Genomic DNA, 22,096 nt, shown 5'->3' with positions numbered 1-22,096 from the left:
TGAAAATGAAACACAAGGAATGACTATATATATACATGAATCATATTTGTATTAATGTATAGTTGTATAACTATATTAATATGGAAGATGTTACAAAGTAAATAACTTTTGGACCTTTACCGTACATCAATATTCATTACAGAAGAGGTTATGAAATTAATCTTGAATTTATCTTATTAAACGTATAGCCAAGTGATATAAATGATGTGAATAATAGAGCTTGTTTTTATGCGGTTCATGGGATTATGCGAATAACAGAGCTTGTTTCTTTATGTAATTGCTTTAAAACAATCTTTATTGTATTAATTTTTAGATTAGTTATAGTCCCAGGGTCCGTGTAAGACTTTCTCTACATCGATGGAATTCTATTGCAGTATATGCCAAACTTTTTTGTAAGATATGTTTGCCATAATTAAAAGGATCTGATCCGCTAAAAGTTTTATCAACCACTGGATATCCTAAACTATTTACAGTCCTACACGTTCTTATATATTAGAGGAACAACATTAAAGGGATTAATTTACCAACTAATACAGTAATGTTTTAATAAGCAAAGATTACAATATAACAATGACATCAAGATAAAGAAAATGCATGATACAAAAGGATTAAAGATTGATGACAGTCCACATAAGCATTTGAAACTTTTGCACCAGCTGTTTATGACTTGCATGTGATGAACCTACTCTTTCCTTTCCTTAATAAAATCATATACACTATGAGATTATTTTACTTGTTTTGACCAAACATCAGATGGTTTGATTGATTCAACTTTGTACAAGAAGATCTATCAGTATCATGCTTGGCATGATTAAAAGTCCCTGTACTATGCAAGATTTTTTGTTTTTCTTTTATTTTCTGTCTGATATTTAGCCAGATTCTTCTGACAACTCGATCAACGTTCTAATTTTTCCGCGATTCAAGTGCTAAAGCAAGCTCTCTTAAACCATTAACTGTGTTTCAGACTAGCAACAACTACTTTCTGCTCGGTTTTGAGTTCAGCTAACTTCCAGGCCCTGAACTTTCTGTTGCTCTATAACAAAATTGTACAAAATAGGGAAATACCTACGTATACCGACAGGGACTTAAGACCCTTCGGCTAGCTTGCTTACAAAGCAGGGCATAAATTTTCTATCATGTCTTATCTTGCCTCGTCACATTTGTCTCATAGATGAGCCAAACATGAGTCATGCAGCGTAAAGTTAAATACCACTAACCTTCTCAATTGCGCTATAAATACCATGTAAGACGCGTTGTTGTAATTCATCCTACAAGGCACATCAGAAAACAAGTAAAGATCAACCAGAGGCTTACAGAGAACCAAGCAATTTGCAGTTCGTAAAAATTTAAAAATGAAGAACCAGATTCCAGGACAAGTTATTGGAATTCCGATCAGCTCAACAGTATATCCAGCTGAGATGCCTCGGGAAGGATCTTTATGTATCGCTTGCAATCAATATTATGCATCTCCAAAATTTAGACAGAGTTAAGTACCTATTTTCTTTAGTACACGAAATGTAAAGAGAAAATTTTAATCATATGTACACACATACATTTTTTATTGTTTATGTAAGCTACACCGGATCCTTTTGTAATTAAGCGTTTTCTTGAAACTGCAGGCACGATAGAGTTAATGAAGGATGGGATAAACAAACTTGGTATGAAAGTGGAGAATTTTGCTCAAGGCATTCGGGATCATGGTTAGTTCTGAGCTTAAGAAATGTCAAATATCATCTGGTTTTGTTACTGATTCTTGTATACAGTTTGTTACTTAAATGATATTTGTTTCAACTTATGCAGTGAAAATTGGACCTAAGTTGAGTGAAACAGTGAGGGGAAAGTTAAGGTTGGGAGCTAAAATTCTCCGAGTAGGGGGTGTCAGGAAAGTGTTCAAACAAAACTTCAGTATCAGATCAGGAGAAAAGCTATTGAAGGCTTCACAATGCTATTTATCTACAACTGCTGGTCCAATAGCCGGATTACTATTTATCTCAACCGATAGAATTGCATTCTGCAGTGAAAGATCAATCAAGGTCTCTACTTCAACAGGGGATTTAATTCGGATTCATTACAAGGTTTCAGTTCCGTTGAACAAGATAAAAAGAGCAAACGAAAGTGAAAATGTCCAAGATCCATCAAGAAAGTATATAGATATAGTTACAGAGGATGACTATGAGTTTTGGTTCATGGGATTTCTTAACCATCAGAGAACTTACAAGTTTCTTCAGCTAGCAGTGTATGAATCTCAATGACCACGACACGAACGTTCATTCTTCCCATGTTTCTATAAGATCTCATTGTTTATAGAGAGATTACAAGCCATTATATTATATTAATTGTATTCAAAAGATTCAGTTCCGATTCCATTGTGTGAGCATTTTAAATCCTTATTTTATCACTGAATACATCTACTCTTAATTAACATCTATTAAAAAACTTATTTAAATAATTGAAATTTTTTTGATGTTTAACTCAAGATGTTCAACCATTCTGATATTTGCAGCTACTTGCTTACTGTAATCAAATACTGAAGTTCTGATTGAATCTTGTTGGCAGTGCACCAAAATGCAGTTGGGTTCGCCCAGAGCAAAAAGGTGCTAACAATGAAGCCTGAGCAGGACCTGGATATGCACGCTCATCCCAGTACCTCAACTCCATAATCATATAATCTCTTATATTGTTTAGCAATATCATCTTCAATTCTAGACAATGCTATTTTCTTGCTAATTAACAATGGTTTTCAAAATTAACACACCGTGGACTTCATTTAGGTGTTGTTGAATTTCTCTCGGCTTCCACTTAAGATTAAATCTCATATGATTTCCAAATTTCCTAGCCATCCAATCAGAGACCACACAAAGCTAAGCTTATGGTCTAAAATTCCATCAACATCAATCGTGCTGGAATATAAATACCAAGGACATTCTCCCCATACTTAGACTGAACCATCTACAAATCATTCTTAGCAAACTAAATATCCCTTTTATTTTCAACAACATAGTTAATGATCGCATCCTTCAAACTGTTACACATAAAAAAAAACCTTATTTAGGCTAATGTTAGATTAATCTTGTTCATTATCACTAAAGTTTGTTGAATTCTTAGAAGGCATTCTAAAGCTATTATTGTCATGGTCACTCTCCCAATCATAGTTCTTAAACGCATCTTAATCTTGTAGTCCCTCTCGATTATAGGATGTATTAAAAAATATGAAAGACACTTATACTCAATTTTAGTACAATGAAAATAAAAACAATCACCAATTGAGATAAAGACTTGCCTTATTAATTCATAAAAATGTGGTAAATCATTTATTAAGCCCTTGGCTCAATAATTATACTATTCACAATTCACAATGAAAATTACAAGTTTTAGATATTTTATCACAATAGCAATTGAAGCAAAATCCCGGACAACGTTTGCTGCATATGCTTTCATCTTTACTGCAATCGTATGCATTCAATATATGGTTTGGAGCCCCTGCATGGTATGGAGCGCGAGCAACTATCCCTTCAGCTAAACCATTTGACAATCTTAAACCTGCACATGATGTAACTTTAAATTATCTATATTGATGGAACTATTGTAAAGGAGATTAAAATATTTTTTGCAAGATTGAACTAACCAGAAATTGCCAATATCATGGCAAGAGAGATGACAAGCATAACAGAGGAATTTTTCATTTTTTGTGAAGCAAGTAGTATCAAAATTCTATCTTTTGTGATGAGATGATGCAACAAAATTATATTTTGTTAAGTTTTAAAAATGAAACACAAGGAATGACTATATATATATACATGAATCATATTTGTATTAATGTATAGTTGTGAACAATATTAATGTGGAAGATGTTACAAAGTAAATAACTTTTCGACCTTTACTGTACGTCAATATTCATTACAGAAGAGGTTATGAAATTAATCTTGAATTTATCTTATTAAATGTATAGCCAAATGATATAAATGATGTGAATAATAGAGCTTATTTTTACGCGATTCATGGGATTATGCGAATAACAGAGCTTGTTTCTTTATTTAATTGCTTTAAAACAATCTTTATTGTATTAATATTTAGATTAGTTATAATCCGAGGGTCTAGGTAAGACTTTCTCCGCATCGATGGAATTCTATTGCAGTATATGAAAAGTTACAAACTAAAGAAATTACAAATGTTACTCAAATAATTTTAATTTAAATGTTATGTATGATATAGTATGATCAATATTTTGAGTTATCATTATGTGTTATAAATTGAACATATTATAAAATTTGTTAACAGATTTAATTCAACTGAATTATGTTATATAGCGGATATTTTAAAAAATAAATATAATATGAAATATAAAATATAGTTGTTTTATTCCTTCGACTATTAGGTTTGGTAAATGATTTAACTTGTACTTTTTAATAAAAACATTACTTTTTATAGTTGAACACACTTACACATGTATATATTTTACAAGATTCTCGACCTCGGCTAACCGAGATGTTTTTTTACCAAAATGTTTTTGGTGATTATAAATGTTACTTAAATTTGATATATATATATATATATATATAATGTAAGAAATTTAAAATTTAAGGGCAATTTAGTAATAAGAACATATTTTAATGATGAGAAATGTCTCAATCGTTCTCGATCCTTCTACATGCCTCTATAAAAACCCTGACAGTCATTCTCCATATACCATAACCCCCTCCTCCTCTCCTCTCTATAAAATTTGTCTTTCTATTAACAAGTTAAATATTGATATATATAGCTCTTAAAATAAAATTGAGTATTTTAAGATATGAATATTGTGTAGTTTGTGATGTTGGCTAGAGTTGTCAATTGATAGAACTTTTGGTACTAATTGTATAATGGATGATAACTTCGGCTCGATGTGCCAACAGGTAGTTAAATTATAAAATTACAAATAAATATATTCATATATGGATGGGATGATTCTATATGATTTTATACACATGTGTTCCATTGTTTTTAATATGCTATTACATACATTGAATGCAGATCTAGATTTACATATAAATTATAGACTTGTGGTTCCTCTTCGAATTAAGGTTTTGAATGAGTTCCATGTTAGGCATAAAAATGAATCAAAAATCTTTGTTTGTTAAATTTAATAATGATTTCTTAGCGGAGGACATATCAAAATTTAATAGTTTTGAAATGCTTGATCATTTATCTTTTTTTTTAGTTTAAACAATGAAGAAAATGCTCAAGGATGGTATACTTGTAAGTAATGTTTTTTAATATTTATTATAAATTTTCAGAATTTCTTGATATTTTATTTTATATTTTTGTTATGCTACATATTAATTAAAAATATATTTTCTGTTGACGAAAATGTCTGATAGAATTTTTGTATGCTTAGGTCATTTGGTCTCGTTGCTTTCCTCTTCCTTTCTTTTCAATTTAAGTCGGACTCCATTCCTGTCCCAGGTAATTATTCATGTTAAGCAGCAAACAAAATATATATACACTACAGGCATCAAACTTGATAATAAATTATGATAACTAATACGAATTATCATTAGTTTTACATACTACAACAAATTATTACTAAGGTTTTTGCTAATTGCCAGATCCACCTTTGGAAGAGTAGATTTATTGTCGAAATCAAAGAGCTATAAAGGAACAGCTTTGCTGAGAGCTATCTTTAGGAGGAGCAAATCTGTATGGTTGATAAAGAGACGACGGTTGGTTATTATTGGAGGCGGTGGTTATAAACGAAGACGATGGTAGTGAGAGGAGAAATCACACACAAGGTATACATATAAGTTGTTTTTGTGTATGTTGTCTGCAATGGTGATGAAACGATGTATAATTATGTTAATAAAATCCAAAAATCACTTAGCCTGAAGCGTGTATCTTACCGAGTTTGTACAAGTAATGTATTATAAAGTTATGCATGGTAACGACTCTCTTCTTCTATAATTTTCTTATATATTATTATTAGGGAATTTTTCAAAGATATCCTGGTTGTAATTTTTTTTCAAAATACCGTGTAATTATATATGCAACCTCAATTGCAACTCTTGCGACATAAAAGTTAACTATTTTCGGCTAGCGTTGCAACCATGTACGCAATTTTGACCATATTATTGAAAATAAATTAAAAAATATGAGTATTTTTACAAATTTCCCTTAATATTATTATCTTCTAAGTACTTCATAATCTACATTAAGGTAGTAATATTTTATAATAAAAATTAACTAATTTCCACCTATATAAATGACTAATTTTCTATAATGAAACAACTACTTACCATGCACACTTTTCTTGGTGATTTATGAGTCCTCTAATTTTTTAAAAAAATTATTAAGCTGGATGGAGCAATTTAGATTGTTCGTCTCCTCAATGTCTCAAATATTTTAATAACATAACCAGGGACTGTCTTGCAAAAAAGGGATAAGACTCAACAAGAATACATGCCTGAGTAGAATAGGGATGGCATCTAACTCATAAATACCATACAAAAATAATAATATTTCAAAACCAACTTCTTTATGATATCGTATTAATGTACTCATATATCCAGAGATGCAGAACTTTTAAGATGCAAAAGAATCAAAACATGTACTCAAATATTTAGAGATGCAACTTTTTCTCTGTCTCAGAAACAGTAACTGTGTAACACCCAAATTCAAACTGAAAGAACTGTGTAACACCCAAATTCAAACTGAAAGACTGGTACTACGAATTACATTTATCTATATCAGACTTAAGTTTGGTGTCAATTGTAACTGCATTCTTTATCTTTTGACCGAGCATCGAACGACCTCAGGTGAGACAAATAGTCACATTAGGATAAACTGATAGAAATCTGAATTAACAACCATTCTCAGCAAGTGACCTGAATTAAATAAGACTCGTATTATGATGGGGTCATCTGATCAAATATTTTTATTTTCAGTATCTATAAGATCTTATTGTCTATAGAGAAATTACAAGCCATTAAATTAAATTAATTGTATTCAAAATATTCAGTTCCGGTTCCATGGTGTGAGAATTTTAAATCTTTATTTTATCACTGAATACATCTACTCTTAATTAAAATCTATTAAAAAACTTATTTAAGTAATTGAAATTTTTTTGATGTTTAACTCAAGATGTTCAACAATTCTGATATTTGCAGCTACTTGCTTACTGTAATCAAATACTTAAGGTCTGATTGAATCTTGTTGGCAGTGCACCAAAATGCAGTTGAGTTCGCCCAGAGCAAAAAGGTGCTAACAATGAAGCCTGAGCAGGACCTGGATATGCACGCTCATCCCAGTACCTCAACTCCATAATCATATAATCTCTTATATTGTTTAGCAATATCATCTTCAATTCCAGACAATGCTATTTTCTTGCTAATTAACAATGGTTTTCAAAATTAACACACCGTGGACTTCATTTAGGTGTTGTTGAATTTCTCTCGGCTTCCACTTAAGATTAAATCTCATATGATTTCCAAATTTCCTAGACATCCAATCAGAGACCACACAAAGCTAAGCTTATGGTCTAAAATTCCATCAACATCAATCGTGCTGGAATATAAATACCAAGGACATTCTCCCCATACTTAGACTGAACCATCTACAAATCATTCTTAGCAAACTAAATATCCCTTTTATTTTCAACAACATAGTTAATGATCGCATCCTTCAAACTGTTACACATAAAAAAAACCTTATTTAGGCTAATGTTAGATTAATCTTGTTCATTATCACTAAAGTTTGTTGAATTCTTAGAAGGCATTCTAAAGCTATTATTGTCATGGTCACTCTCCCAATCATAGTTCTTAAACGCATCTTAATCTTGTAGTCCCTCTCGATTATAGGATGTATTAAAAAATATGAAAGACACTTATACTCAATTTTAGTACAATGAAAATAAAAACAATCACCAATTGAGATAAAGACTTGCCTTATTAATTCATAAAAATGTGGTAAATCATTTATTAAGCCCTTGGCTCAATAATTATACTATTCACAATTCACAATGAAAATTACAAGTTTTAGATATTTTATCACAATAGCAATAGAAGCAAAATCCCGGACAACGTTTGCTGCATATGCTTTCATCTTTACTGCAATCGTATGCGTTCAATATATGGTTTGGAGCCCCTGCATGGTATGGAGCGCGAGCAACTATTGCTTCAGCTAAACCATTTGACAATCTTAAACCTGCACATAATGTAACTTTAAACCATCTATATTGATGGAAATATTAAGGAGATTAAAATATTTTTTGCAGGAATGAACTAACCCGAAATCGCCAATATCATGGCAAGAGAGATGAAAAGCATAATAGAGGAATTTTTCATTTTCTGTGAAGCAAGTAGTATAAAAATTCTACCTTTTGTGATGAAATGATGCAGTAAAATTATATTATATTAAGTTTTGAAAATGAAACACAAGGAATGACTATATATTTACATGAATCATATTTGTATTAATGTATAGTTGTATAACTATATTAATATGGAAGATGTTACAAAGTAAATAACTTTTGGACCTTTACCGTACATCAATATTCATTACAGAAGAGGTTATGAAATTAATCTTGAATTTATCTTATTAAACGTATAGCCAAGTGATATAAATGATGTGAATAATAGAGCTTGTTTTTATGCGGTTCATGGGATTATGCGAATAACAGAGCTTGTTTCTTTATGTAATTGCTTTAAAACAATCTTTATTGTATTAATTTTTAGATTAGTTATAGTCCCAGGGTCCGTGTAAGACTTTCTCTACATCGATGGAATTCTATTGCAGTATATGCCAAACTTTTTTGTAAGATATGTTTGCCATAATTAAAAGGATCTGATCCGCTAAAAGTTTTATCAACCACTGGATATCCTAAACTATTTACAGTCCTACACGTTCTTATATATTAGAGGAACAACATTAAAGGGATTAATTTACCAACTAATACAGTAATGTTTTAATAAGCAAAGATTACAATATAACAATGACATCAAGATAAAGAAAATGCATGATACAAAAGGATTAAAGATTGATGACAGTCCACATAAGCATTTGAAACTTTTGCACCAGCTGTTTATGACTTGCATGTGATGAACCTACTCTTTCCTTTCCTTAATAAAATCATATACACTATGAGATTATTTTACTTGTTTTGACCAAACATCAGATGGTTTGATTGATTCAACTTTGTACAAGAAGATCTATCAGTATCATGCTTGGCATGATTAAAAGTCCCTGTACTATGCAAGATTTTTTGTTTTTGTTTTATTTTCTGTCTGATATTTAGCCAGATTCTTCTGACAACTCGATCAACGTTCTAATTTTTCCGCGATTCAAGTGCTAAAGCAAGCTCTCTTAAACCATTAACTGTGTTTCAGACTAGCAACAACTACTTTCTGCTCGGTTTTGAGTTCAGCTAACTTCCAGGCCCTGAACTTTCTGTTGCTCTATAACAAAATTGTACAAAATAGGGAAATACCTACGTATACCGACAGGGACTTAAGACCCTTCGGCTAGCTTGCTTACAAAGCAGGGCATAAATTTTCTATCATGTCTTATCTTGCCTCGTCACATTTGTCTCATAGATGAGCCAAACATGAGTCATGCAGCGTAAAGTTAAATACCACTAACCTTCTCAATTGCGCTATAAATACCATGTAAGACGCGTTGTTGTAATTCATCCTACAAGGCACATCAGAAAACAAGTAAAGATCAACCAGAGGCTTACAGAGAACCAAGCAATTTGCAGTTCGTAAAAATTTAAAAATGAAGAACCAGATTCCAGGACAAGTTATTGGAATTCCGATCAGCTCAACAGTATATCCAGCTGAGATGCCTCGGGAAGGATCTTTATGTATCGCTTGCAATCAATATTATGCATCTCCAAAATTTAGACAGAGTTAAGTACCTATTTTCTTTAGTACACGAAATGTAAAGAGAAAATTTTAATCATATGTACACACATACATTTTTTATTGTTTATGTAAGCTACACCGGATCCTTTTGTAATTAAGCGTTTTCTTGAAACTGCAGGCACGATAGAGTTAATGAAGGATGGGATAAACAAACTTGGTATGAAAGTGGAGAATTTTGCTCAAGGCATTCGGGATCATGGTTAGTTCTGAGCTTAAGAAATGTCAAATATCATCTGGTTTTGTTACTGATTCTTGTATACAGTTTGTTACTTAAATGATATTTGTTTCAACTTATGCAGTGAAAATTGGACCTAAGTTGAGTGAAACAGTGAGGGGAAAGTTAAGGTTGGGAGCTAAAATTCTCCGAGTAGGGGGTGTCAGGAAAGTGTTCAAACAAAACTTCAGTATCAGATCAGGAGAAAAGCTATTGAAGGCTTCACAATGCTATTTATCTACAACTGCTGGTCCAATAGCCGGATTACTATTTATCTCAACCGATAGAATTGCATTCTGCAGTGAAAGATCAATCAAGGTCTCTACTTCAACAGGGGATTTAATTCGGATTCATTACAAGGTTTCAGTTCCGTTGAACAAGATAAAAAGAGCAAACGAAAGTGAAAATGTCCAAGATCCATCAAGAAAGTATATAGATATAGTTACAGAGGATGACTATGAGTTTTGGTTCATGGGATTTCTTAACCATCAGAGAACTTACAAGTTTCTTCAGCTAGCAGTGTATGAATCTCAATGACCACGACACGAACGTTCATTCTTCCCATGTTTCATAAATAGCATTCCATCATGTAAAATACATTTCCATCTGTTTGATGCAGTAAATAAACTGGCAATGTTATCTTGCAAAGATTATTTCAGTCAGCACTGAACTCAGATCAGAGCCGGCTATTAACATGTGCAAGTGGAGCATTTGCACAGGGCCTCAAATTTCAAGGGGCCCAAATTTCATAAACTCCTATGTATATGGGTCATGTTCTAGAGAGAACCATTAGAGAGATAACCATAGAACCCTTGGCAGGGTTCTGCAGCAGAACTTAAGTATGAGTTAGGGTTCTGCAGCAGAACTTCACATGCAAAAAATGTCAATATCTATGTATTAGATTTTAAAATTATTTTTTAACACACACATCGATGAAAAAATATGAAAAAAACATGTATTTAGATTTAGATCCTAAAAATATATTTAAAATTTAGGGTTCCGCAGCAGAACCTTAGTGGTTCTATGGTTCTATTTTAAGCACCGGTTCTCTCTTGAGCGCGACCCTATATATTATACTTAGTTTTATTAAATAAATTGTTTGTCTATTTATTTATCTTCAAATCTCTAACTTTTTATATAAAAAATTATGTAAATATCTAATAAGAATTAAATGTTCATTGCCATTATAATTGAACTTGTGTAGTTTTCTTTTATAATTAATAATTTAATATATGTTTGTAAATTAATTTTATATTAAATAACGTAAACAATCACATAATTATATTAATTGTATTCAAAAGATTCAGTTCTATAAGATTTTCAGTATCTATAAGATCTCATTGTTTATAGAGAGATTACAAGCCATTAAATTATATTAATTGTATTCAAAAGATTCAGTTCCGATTCCATTGTGTGAGCATTTTAAATCCTTATTTTATCACTGAATACATCTACTCTTAATTAACATCTATTAAAAAACTTATTTAAATAATTGAAATTTTTTTGATGTTTAACTCAAGATGTTCAACCATTCTGATATTTGCAGCTACTTGCTTACTGTAATCAAATACTGAAGTTCTGATTGAATCTTGTTGGCAGTGCACCAAAATGCAGTTGGGTTCGCCCAGAGCAAAAAGGTGCTAACAATGAAGCCTGAGCAGGACCTGGATATGCACGCTCATCCCAGTACCTCAACTCCATAATCATATAATCTCTTATATTGTTTAGCAATATCATCTTCAATTCTAGACAATGCTATTTTCTTGCTAATTAACAATGGTTTTCAAAATTAACACACCGTGGACTTCATTTAGGTGTTGTTGAATTTCTCTCGGCTTCCACTTAAGATTAAATCTCATATGATTTCCAAATTTCCTAGCCATCCAATCAGAGACCACACAAAGCTAAGCTTATGGTCTAAAATTCCATCAACATCAATCGTGCTGGAATATAAATACCAAGGACATTCTCCCCATACTTAGACTGAACCATCTACAAATCATTCTTAGCAAACTAAATATCCCTTTTATTTTCAACAACATAGTTAATGATCGCATCCTTCAAACTGTTACACATAAAAAAAAACCTTATTTAGGCTAATGTTAGATTAATCTTGTTCATTATCACTAAAGTTTGTTGAATTCTTAGAAGGCATTCTAAAGCTATTATTGTCATGGTCACTCTCCCAATCATAGTTCTTAAACGCATCTTAATCTTGTAGTCCCTCTCGATTATAGGATGTATTAAAAAATATGAAAGACACTTATACTCAATTTTAGTACAATGAAAATAAAAACAATCACCAATTGAGATAAAGACTTGCCTTATTAATTCATAAAAATGTGGTAAATCATTTATTAAGCCCTTGGCTCAATAATTATACTATTCACAATTCACAATGAAAATTACAAGTTTTAGATATTTTATCACAATAGCAATTGAAGCAAAATCTCGGACAACGTTTGCTGCATATGCTTTCATCTTTACTGCAATCGTATGCATTCAATATATGGTTTGGAGCCCCTGCATGGTATGGAGCGCGAGCAACTATCCCTTCAGCTAAACCATTTGACAATCTTAAACCTGCACATGATGTAACTTTAAATTATCTATATTGATGGAACTATTGTAAAGGAGATTAAAATATTTTTTGCAAGATTGAACTAACCAGAAATTGCCAATATCATGGCAAGAGAGATGACAAGCATAACAGAGGAATTTTTCATTTTTTGTGAAGCAAGTAGTATCAAAATTCTATCTTTTGTGATGAGATGATGCAACAAAATTATATTTTGTTAAGTTTTAAAAATGAAACACAAGGAATGACTATATATATATACATGAATCATATTTGTATTAATGTATAGTTGTGAACAATATTAATGTGGAAGATGTTACAAAGTAAATAACTTTTCGACCTTTACTGTACGTCAATATTCATTACAGAAGAGGTTATGAAATTAATCTTGAATTTATCTTATTAAATGTATAGCCAAATGATATAAATGATGTGAATAATAGAGCTTATTTTTACGCGATTCATGGGATTATGCGAATAACAGAGCTTGTTTCTTTATTTAATTGCTTTAAAACAATCTTTATTGTATTAATATTTAGATTAGTTATAATCCGAGGGTCTAGGTAAGACTTTCTCCGCATCGATGGAATTCTATTGCAGTATATGAAAAGTTACAAACTAAAGAAATTACAAATGTTACTCAAATAATTTTAATTTAAATGTTATGTATGATATAGTATGATCAATATTTTGAGTTATCATTATGTGTTATAAATTGAACATATTATAAAATTTGTTAACAGATTTAATTCAACTGAATTATGTTATATAGCGGATATTTTAAAAAATAAATATAATATGAAATATAAAATATAGTTGTTTTATTCCTTCGACTATTAGGTTTGGTAAATGATTTAACTTGTACTTTTTAATAAAAACATTACTTTTTATAGTTGAACACACTTACACATGTATATATTTTACAAGATTCTCGACCTCGGCTAACCGAGATGTTTTTTTACCAAAATGTTTTTGGTGATTATAAATGTTACTTAAATTTGATATATATATATATATATATATATATATATATAATGTAAGAAATTTAAAATTTAAGGGCAATTTAGTAATAAGAACATATTTTAATGATGAGAAATGTCTCAATCGTTCTCGATCCTTCTACATGCCTCTATAAAAACCCTGACAGTCATTCTCCATATACCATAACCCCCTCCTCCTCTCCTCTCTATAAAATTTGTCTTTCTATTAACAAGTTAAATATTGATATATATAGCTCTTAAAATAAAATTGAGTATTTTAAGATATGAATATTGTGTAGTTTGTGATGTTGGCTAGAGTTGTCAATTGATAGAACTTTTGGTACTAATTGTATAATGGATGATAACTTCGGCTCGATGTGCCAACAGGTAGTTAAATTATAAAATTACAAATAAATATATTCATATATGGATGGGATGATTCTATATGATTTTATACACATGTGTTCCATTGTTTTTAATATGCTATTACATACATTGAATGCAGATCTAGATTTACATATAAATTATAGACTTGTGGTTCCTCTTCGAATTAAGGTTTTGAATGAGTTCCATGTTAGGCATAAAAATGAATCAAAAATCTTTGTTTGTTAAATTTAATAATGATTTCTTAGCGGAGGACATATCAAAATTTAATAGTTTTGAAATGCTTGATCATTTATCTTTTTTTTTTTAGTTTAAACAATGAAGAAAATGCTCAAGGATGGTATACTTGTAAGTAATGTTTTTTAATATTTATTATAAATTTTCAGAATTTCTTGATATTTTATTTTATATTTTTGTTATGCTACATATTAATTAAAAATATATTTTCTGTTGACGAAAATGTCTGATAGAATTTTTGTATGCTTAGGTCATTTGGTCTCGTTGCTTTCCTCTTCCTTTCTTTTCAATTTAAGTCGGACTCCATTCCTGTCCCAGGTAATTATTCATGTTAAGCAGCAAACAAAATATATATACACTACAGGCATCAAACTTGATAATAAATTATGATAACTAATACGAATTATCATTAGTTTTACATACTACAACAAATTATTACTAAGGTTTTTGCTAATTGCCAGATCCACCTTTGGAAGAGTAGATTTATTGTCGAAATCAAAGAGCTATAAAGGAACAGCTTTGCTGAGAGCTATCTTTAGGAGGAGCAAATCTGTATGGTTGATAAAGAGACGACGGTTGGTTATTATTGGAGGCGGTGGTTATAAACGAAGACGATGGTAGTGAGAGGAGAAATCACACACAAGGTATACATATAAGTTGTTTTTGTGTATGTTGTCTGCAATGGTGATGAAACGATGTATAATTATGTTAATAAAATCCAAAAATCACTTAGCCTGAAGCGTGTATCTTACCGAGTTTGTACAAGTAATGTATTATAAAGTTATGCATGGTAACGACTCTCTTCTTCTATAATTTTCTTATATATTATTATTAGGGAATTTTTCAAAGATATCCTGGTTGTAATTTTTTTTCAAAATACCGTGTAATTATATATGCAACCTCAATTGCAACTCTTGCGACATAAAAGTTAACTATTTTCGGCTAGCGTTGCAACCATGTACGCAATTTTGACCATATTATTGAAAATAAATTAAAAAATATGAGTATTTTTACAAATTTCCCTTAATATTATTATCTTCTAAGTACTTCATAATCTACATTAAGGTAGTAATATTTTATAATAAAAATTAACTAATTTCCACCTATATAAATGACTAATTTTCTATAATGAAACAACTACTTACCATGCACACTTTTCTTGGTGATTTATGAGTCCTCTAATTTTTTAAAAAAATTATTAAGCTGGATGGAGCAATTTAGATTGTTCGTCTCCTCAATGTCTCAAATATTTTAATAACATAACCAGGGACTGTCTTGCAAAAAAGGGATAAGACTCAACAAGAATACATGCCTGAGTAGAATAGGGATGGCATCTAACTCATAAATACCATACAAAAATAATAATATTTCAAAACCAACTTCTTTATGATATCGTATTAATGTACTCATATATCCAGAGATGCAGAACTTTTAAGATGCAAAAGAATCAAAACATGTACTCAAATATTTAGAGATGCAACTTTTTCTCTGTCTCAGAAACAGTAACTGTGTAACACTCAAATTCAAACTGAAAGAACTGTGTAACACCCAAATTCAAACTGAAAGACTGGTACTACGAATTACATTTATCTATATCAGACTTAAGTTTGGTGTCAATTGTAACTGCATTCTTTATCTTTTGACCGAGCATCGAACGACCTCAGGTGAGACAAATAGTCACATTAGGATAAACTGATAGAAATCTGAATTAACAACCATTCTCAGCAAGTGACCTGAATTAAATAAGACTCGTATTATGATGGGGTCATCTGATCAAATATTTTTATTTTCAGTATCTATAAGATCTTATTGTCTATAGAGAAATTACAAGCCATTAAATTAAATTAATTGTATTCAAAATATTCAGTTCCGGTTCCATGGTGTGAGAATTTTAAATCTTTATTTTATCACTGAATACATCTACTCTTAATTAAAATCTATTAAAAAACTTATTTAAGTAATTGAAATTTTTTTGATGTTTAACTCAAGATGTTCAACAATTCTGATATTTGCAGCTACTTGCTTACTGTAATCAAATACTTAAGGTCTGATTGAATCTTGTTGGCAGTGCACCAAAATGCAGTTGAGTTCGCCCAGAGCAAAAAGGTGCTAACAATGAAGCCTGAGCAGGACCTGGATATGCACGCTCATCCCAGTACCTCAACTCCATAATCATATAATCTCTTATATTGTTTAGCAATATCATCTTCAATTCCAGACAATGCTATTTTCTTGCTAATTAACAATGGTTTTCAAAATTAACACACCGTGGACTTCATTTAGGTGTTGTTGAATTTCTCTCGGCTTCCACTTAAGATTAAATCTCATATGATTTCCAAATTTCCTAGCCATCCAATCAGAGACCACACAAAGCTAAGCTTATGGTCTAAAATTCCATCAACATCAATCGTGCTGGAATATAAATACCAAGGACATTCTCCCCATACTTAGACTGAACCATCTACAAATCATTCTTAGCAAACTAAATATCCCTTTTATTTTCAACAACATAGTTAATGATCGCATCCTTCAAACTGTTACACATAAAAAAAAACCTTATTTAGGCTAATGTTAGATTAATCTTGTTCATTATCACTAAAGTTTGTTGAATTCTTAGAAGGCATTCTAAAGCTATTATTGTCATGGTCACTCTCCCAATCATAGTTCTTAAACGCATCTTAATCTTGTAGTCCCTCTCGATTATAGGATGTATTAAAAAATATGAAAGACACTTATACTCAATTTTAGTACAATGAAAATAAAAACAATCACCAATTGAGATAAAGACTTGCCTTATTAATTCATAAAAATGTGGTAAATCATTTATTAAGCCCTTGGCTCAATAATTATACTATTCACAATTCACAATGAAAATTACAAGTTTTAGATATTTTATCACAATAGCAATAGAAGCAAAATCCCGGACAACGTTTGCTGCATATGCTTTCATCTTTACTGCAATCGTATGCGTTCAATATATGGTTTGGAGCCCCTGCATGGTATGGAGCGCGAGCAACTATCCCTTCAGCTAAACCATTTGACAATCTTAAACCTGCACATGATGTAACTTTAAATTATCTATATTGATGGAAATATTAAGGAGATTAAAATATTTTTTGCAGGAATGAACTAACCTGAAATCGCCAATATCATCGCAAGAGAGATGAAAAGCATAACAGAGGAATTTTTCATTTTCTGTGAAGCAAGTAGTATAAAAATTCTACCTTTTGTGATGAGATGATGCAGTAAAATTATATTATATTAAGTTTTGAAAATGAAGCACAAGGAATGACTATATATATACATGAATCATATTTGTATTAATGTATAGTTGTATAACTATATTAATATGGAAGATGTTACAAAGTAAATAACTTTTGGACCTTTACCGTACATCAATATTCATTACAGAAGAGGTTATGAAATTAATCTTGAATTTATCTTATTAAACGTATAGCCAAGTGATATAAATGATGTGAATAATAGAGCTTGTTTTTATGCGGTTCATGGGATTATGCGAATAACAGAGCTTGTTTCTTTATGTAATTGCTTTAAAACAATCTTTATTGTATTAATTTTTAGATTAGTTATAGTCCCAGGGTCCGTGTAAGACTTTCTCTACATCGATGGAATTCTATTGCAGTATATGCCAAACTTTTTTGTAAGATATGTTTGCCATAATTAAAAGGATCTGATCCGCTAAAAGTTTTATCAACCACTGGATATCCTAAACTATTTACAGTCCTACACGTTCTTATATATTAGAGGAACAACATTAAAGGGATTAATTTACCAACTAATACAGTAATGTTTTAATAAGCAAAGATTACAATATAACAATGACATCAAGATAAAGAAAATGCATGATACAAAAGGATTAAAGATTGATGACAGTCCACATAAGCATTTGAAACTTTTGCACCAGCTGTTTATGACTTGCATGTGATGAACCTACTCTTTCCTTTCCTTAATAAAATCATATACACTATGAGATTATTTTACTTGTTTTGACCAAACATCAGATGGTTTGATTGATTCAACTTTGTACAAGAAGATCTATCAGTATCATGCTTGGCATGATTAAAAGTCCCTGTACTATGCAAGATTTTTTGTTTTTCTTTTATTTTCTGTCTGATATTTAGCCAGATTCTTCTGACAACTCGATCAACGTTCTAATTTTTCCGCGATTCAAGTGCTAAAGCAAGCTCTCTTAAACCATTAACTGTGTTTCAGACTAGCAACAACTACTTTCTGCTCGGTTTTGAGTTCAGCTAACTTCCAGGCCCTGAACTTTCTGTTGCTCTATAACAAAATTGTACAAAATAGGGAAATACCTACGTATACCGACAGGGACTTAAGACCCTTCGGCTAGCTTGCTTACAAAGCAGGGCATAAATTTTCTATCATGTCTTATCTTAAAATATGCATGCCTCGTCACATTTGTCTCATAGATGAGCCAAACATGAGTCATGCAGCGTAAAGTTAAATACCACTAACCTTCTCAATTGCGCTATAAATACCATGTAAGACGCGTTGTTGTAATTCATCCTACAAGGCACATCAGAAAACAAGTAAAGATCAACCAGAGGCTTACAGAGAACCAAGCAATTTGCAGTTCGTAAAAATTTAAAAATGAAGAACCAGATTCCAGGACAAGTTATTGGAATTCCGATCAGCTCAACAGTATATCCAGCTGAGATGCCTCGGGAAGGATCTTTATGTATCGCTTGCAATCAATATTATGCATCTCCAAAATTTAGACAGAGTTAAGTACCTATTTTCTTTAGTACACGAAATGTAAAGAGAAAATTTTAATCATATGTACACACATACATTTTTTATTGTTTATGTAAGCTACACCGGATCCTTTTGTAATTAAGCGTTTTCTTGAAACTGCAGGCACGATAGAGTTAATGAAGGATGGGATAAACAAACTTGGTATGAAAGTGGAGAATTTTGCTCAAGGCATTCGGGATCATGGTTAGTTCTGAGCTTAAGAAATGTCAAATATCATCTGGTTTTGTTACTGATTCTTGTATACAGTTTGTTACTTAAATGATATTTGTTTCAACTTATGCAGTGAAAATTGGACCTAAGTTGAGTGAAACAGTGAGGGGAAAGTTAAGGTTGGGAGCTAAAATTCTCCGAGTAGGGGGTGTCAGGAAAGTGTTCAAACAAAACTTCAGTATCAGATCAGGAGAAAAGCTATTGAAGGCTTCACAATGCTATTTATCTACAACTGCTGGTCCAATAGCCGGATTACTATTTATCTCAACCGATAGAATTGCATTCTGCAGTGAAAGATCAATCAAGGTCTCTACTTCAACAGGGGATTTAATTCGGATTCATTACAAGGTTTCAGTTCCGTTGAACAAGATAAAAAGAGCAAACGAAAGTGAAAATGTCCAAGATCCATCAAGAAAGTATATAGATATAGTTACAGAGGATGACTATGAGTTTTGGTTCATGGGATTTCTTAACCATCAGAGAACTTACAAGTTTCTTCAGCTAGCAGTGTATGAATCTCAATGACCACGACACGAACGTTCATTCTTCCCATGTTTCATAAATAGCATTCCATCATGTAAAATACATTTCCATCTGTTTGATGCAGTAAATAAACTGGCAATGTTATCTTGCAAAGATTATTTCAGTCAGCACTGAACTCAGATCAGAGCCGGCTATTAACATGTGCAAGTGGAGCATTTGCACAGGGCCTCAAATTTCAAGGGGCCCAAATTTCATAAACTCCTATGTATATGGGTCATGTTCTAGAGAGAACCATTAGAGAGATAACCATAGAACCCTTGGCAGGGTTCTGCAGCAGAACTTAAGTATGAGTTAGGGTTCTGCAGCAGAACTTCACATGCAAAAAATGTCAATATCTATGTATTAGATTTTAAAATTATTTTTTAACACACACATCGATGAAAAAATATGAAAAAAACATGTATTTAGATTTAGATCCTAAAAATATATTTAAAATTTAGGGTTCCGCAGCAGAACCTTAGTGGTTCTATGGTTCTATTTTAAGCACCGGTTCTCTCTTGAGCGCGACCCTATATATTATACTTAGTTTTATTAAATAAATTGTTTGTCTATTTATTTATCTTCAAATCTCTAACTTTTTATATAAAAAATTATGTAAATATCTAATAAGAATTAAATGTTCATTGCCATTATAATTGAACTTGTGTAGTTTTCTTTTATAATTAATAATTTAATATATGTTTGTAAATTAATTTTATATTAAATAACGTAAACAATCACATAATTATATTAATTGTATTCAAAAGATTCAGTTCTATAAGATTTTCAGTATCTATAAGATCTCATTGTTTATAGAGAGATTACAAGCCATTAAATTATATTAATTGTATTCAAAAGATTCAGTTCCGATTCCATTGTGTGAGCATTTTAAATCCTTATTTTATCACTGAATACATCTACTCTTAATTAACATCTATTAAAAAACTTATTTAAATAATTGAAATTTTTTTGATGTTTAACTCAAGATGTTCAACCATTCTGATATTTGCAGCTACTTGCTTACTGTAATCAAATACTGAAGTTCTGATTGAATCTTGTTGGCAGTGCACCAAAATGCAGTTGGGTTCGCCCAGAGCAAAAAGGTGCTAACAATGAAGCCTGAGCAGGACCTGGATATGCACGCTCATCCCAGTACCTCAACTCCATAATCATATAATCTCTTATATTGTTTAGCAATATCATCTTCAATTCTAGACAATGCTATTTTCTTGCTAATTAACAATGGTTTTCAAAATTAACACACCGTGGACTTCATTTAGGTGTTGTTGAATTTCTCTCGGCTTCCACTTAAGATTAAATCTCATATGATTTCCAAATTTCCTAGCCATCCAATCAGAGACCACACAAAGCTAAGCTTATGGTCTAAAATTCCATCAACATCAATCGTGCTGGAATATAAATACCAAGGACATTCTCCCCATACTTAGACTGAACCATCTACAAATCATTCTTAGCAAACTAAATATCCCTTTTATTTTCAACAACATAGTTAATGATCGCATCCTTCAAACTGTTACACATAAAAAAAAACCTTATTTAGGCTAATGTTAGATTAATCTTGTTCATTATCACTAAAGTTTGTTGAATTCTTAGAAGGCATTCTAAAGCTATTATTGTCATGGTCACTCTCCCAATCATAGTTCTTAAACGCATCTTAATCTTGTAGTCCCTCTCGATTATAGGATGTATTAAAAAATATGAAAGACACTTATACTCAATTTTAGTACAATGAAAATAAAAACAATCACCAATTGAGATAAAGACTTGCCTTATTAATTCATAAAAATGTGGTAAATCATTTATTAAGCCCTTGGCTCAATAATTATACTATTCACAATTCACAATGAAAATTACAAGTTTTAGATATTTTATCACAATAGCAATTGAAGCAAAATCTCGGACAACGTTTGCTGCATATGCTTTCATCTTTACTGCAATCGTATGCATTCAATATATGGTTTGGAGCCCCTGCATGGTATGGAGCGCGAGCAACTATCCCTTCAGCTAAACCATTTGACAATCTTAAACCTGCACATGATGTAACTTTAAATTATCTATATTGATGGAACTATTGTAAAGGAGATTAAAATATTTTTTGCAAGATTGAACTAACCAGAAATTGCCAATATCATGGCAAGAGAGATGACAAGCATAACAGAGGAATTTTTCATTTTTTGTGAAGCAAGTAGTATCAAAATTCTATCTTTTGTGATGAGATGATGCAACAAAATTATATTTTGTTAAGTTTTAAAAATGAAAC

The 22,096-nt window shown here is 31.2% G+C and overlaps 3 protein-coding genes across 3 annotated transcripts; all 3 read left to right on the top strand.

The window, feature by feature from the left end:
* The first annotated feature begins 1,256 nt into the window (after positions 1-1,256).
* LOC108200916 (GEM-like protein 7) lies at positions 1,257-2,422 on the top strand. Its single transcript, XM_017369189.2, has 3 exons — positions 1,257-1,485; positions 1,620-1,700; positions 1,801-2,422. The coding sequence occupies exons 1-3, from the start codon at positions 1,353-1,355 to the stop codon at positions 2,250-2,252; spliced, it is 666 nt and encodes a 221-aa protein (XP_017224678.1). The 5' UTR covers positions 1,257-1,352; the 3' UTR covers positions 2,253-2,422.
* A 7,226-nt stretch (positions 2,423-9,648) lies between these two features.
* On the top strand, positions 9,649-11,034 carry LOC108200910 (GEM-like protein 7). The gene is made up of 3 exons (XM_017369182.2): positions 9,649-9,877; positions 10,012-10,092; positions 10,193-11,034. The coding sequence occupies exons 1-3, from the start codon at positions 9,745-9,747 to the stop codon at positions 10,642-10,644; spliced, it is 666 nt and encodes a 221-aa protein (XP_017224671.1). The 5' UTR covers positions 9,649-9,744; the 3' UTR covers positions 10,645-11,034.
* Positions 11,035-18,821: 7,787 nt separating this feature from the next.
* Positions 18,822-20,208, top strand: LOC108200915 (GEM-like protein 7). The gene is made up of 3 exons (XM_017369187.2): positions 18,822-19,051; positions 19,186-19,266; positions 19,367-20,208. Exons 1-3 carry the CDS (start codon positions 18,919-18,921, stop codon positions 19,816-19,818), a joined length of 666 nt encoding a protein of 221 aa, XP_017224676.1. The 5' UTR covers positions 18,822-18,918; the 3' UTR covers positions 19,819-20,208.
* Positions 20,209-22,096: the final 1,888 nt, after the last annotated feature.

This window comes from Daucus carota, chromosome 9 (assembly GCF_001625215.2).
Source record: "Daucus carota subsp. sativus chromosome 9, DH1 v3.0, whole genome shotgun sequence".
Taxonomy (NCBI): Eukaryota; Viridiplantae; Streptophyta; class Magnoliopsida; order Apiales; family Apiaceae; genus Daucus; species Daucus carota.
This window is presented reverse-complemented; position numbering and strand designations above follow the sequence as displayed.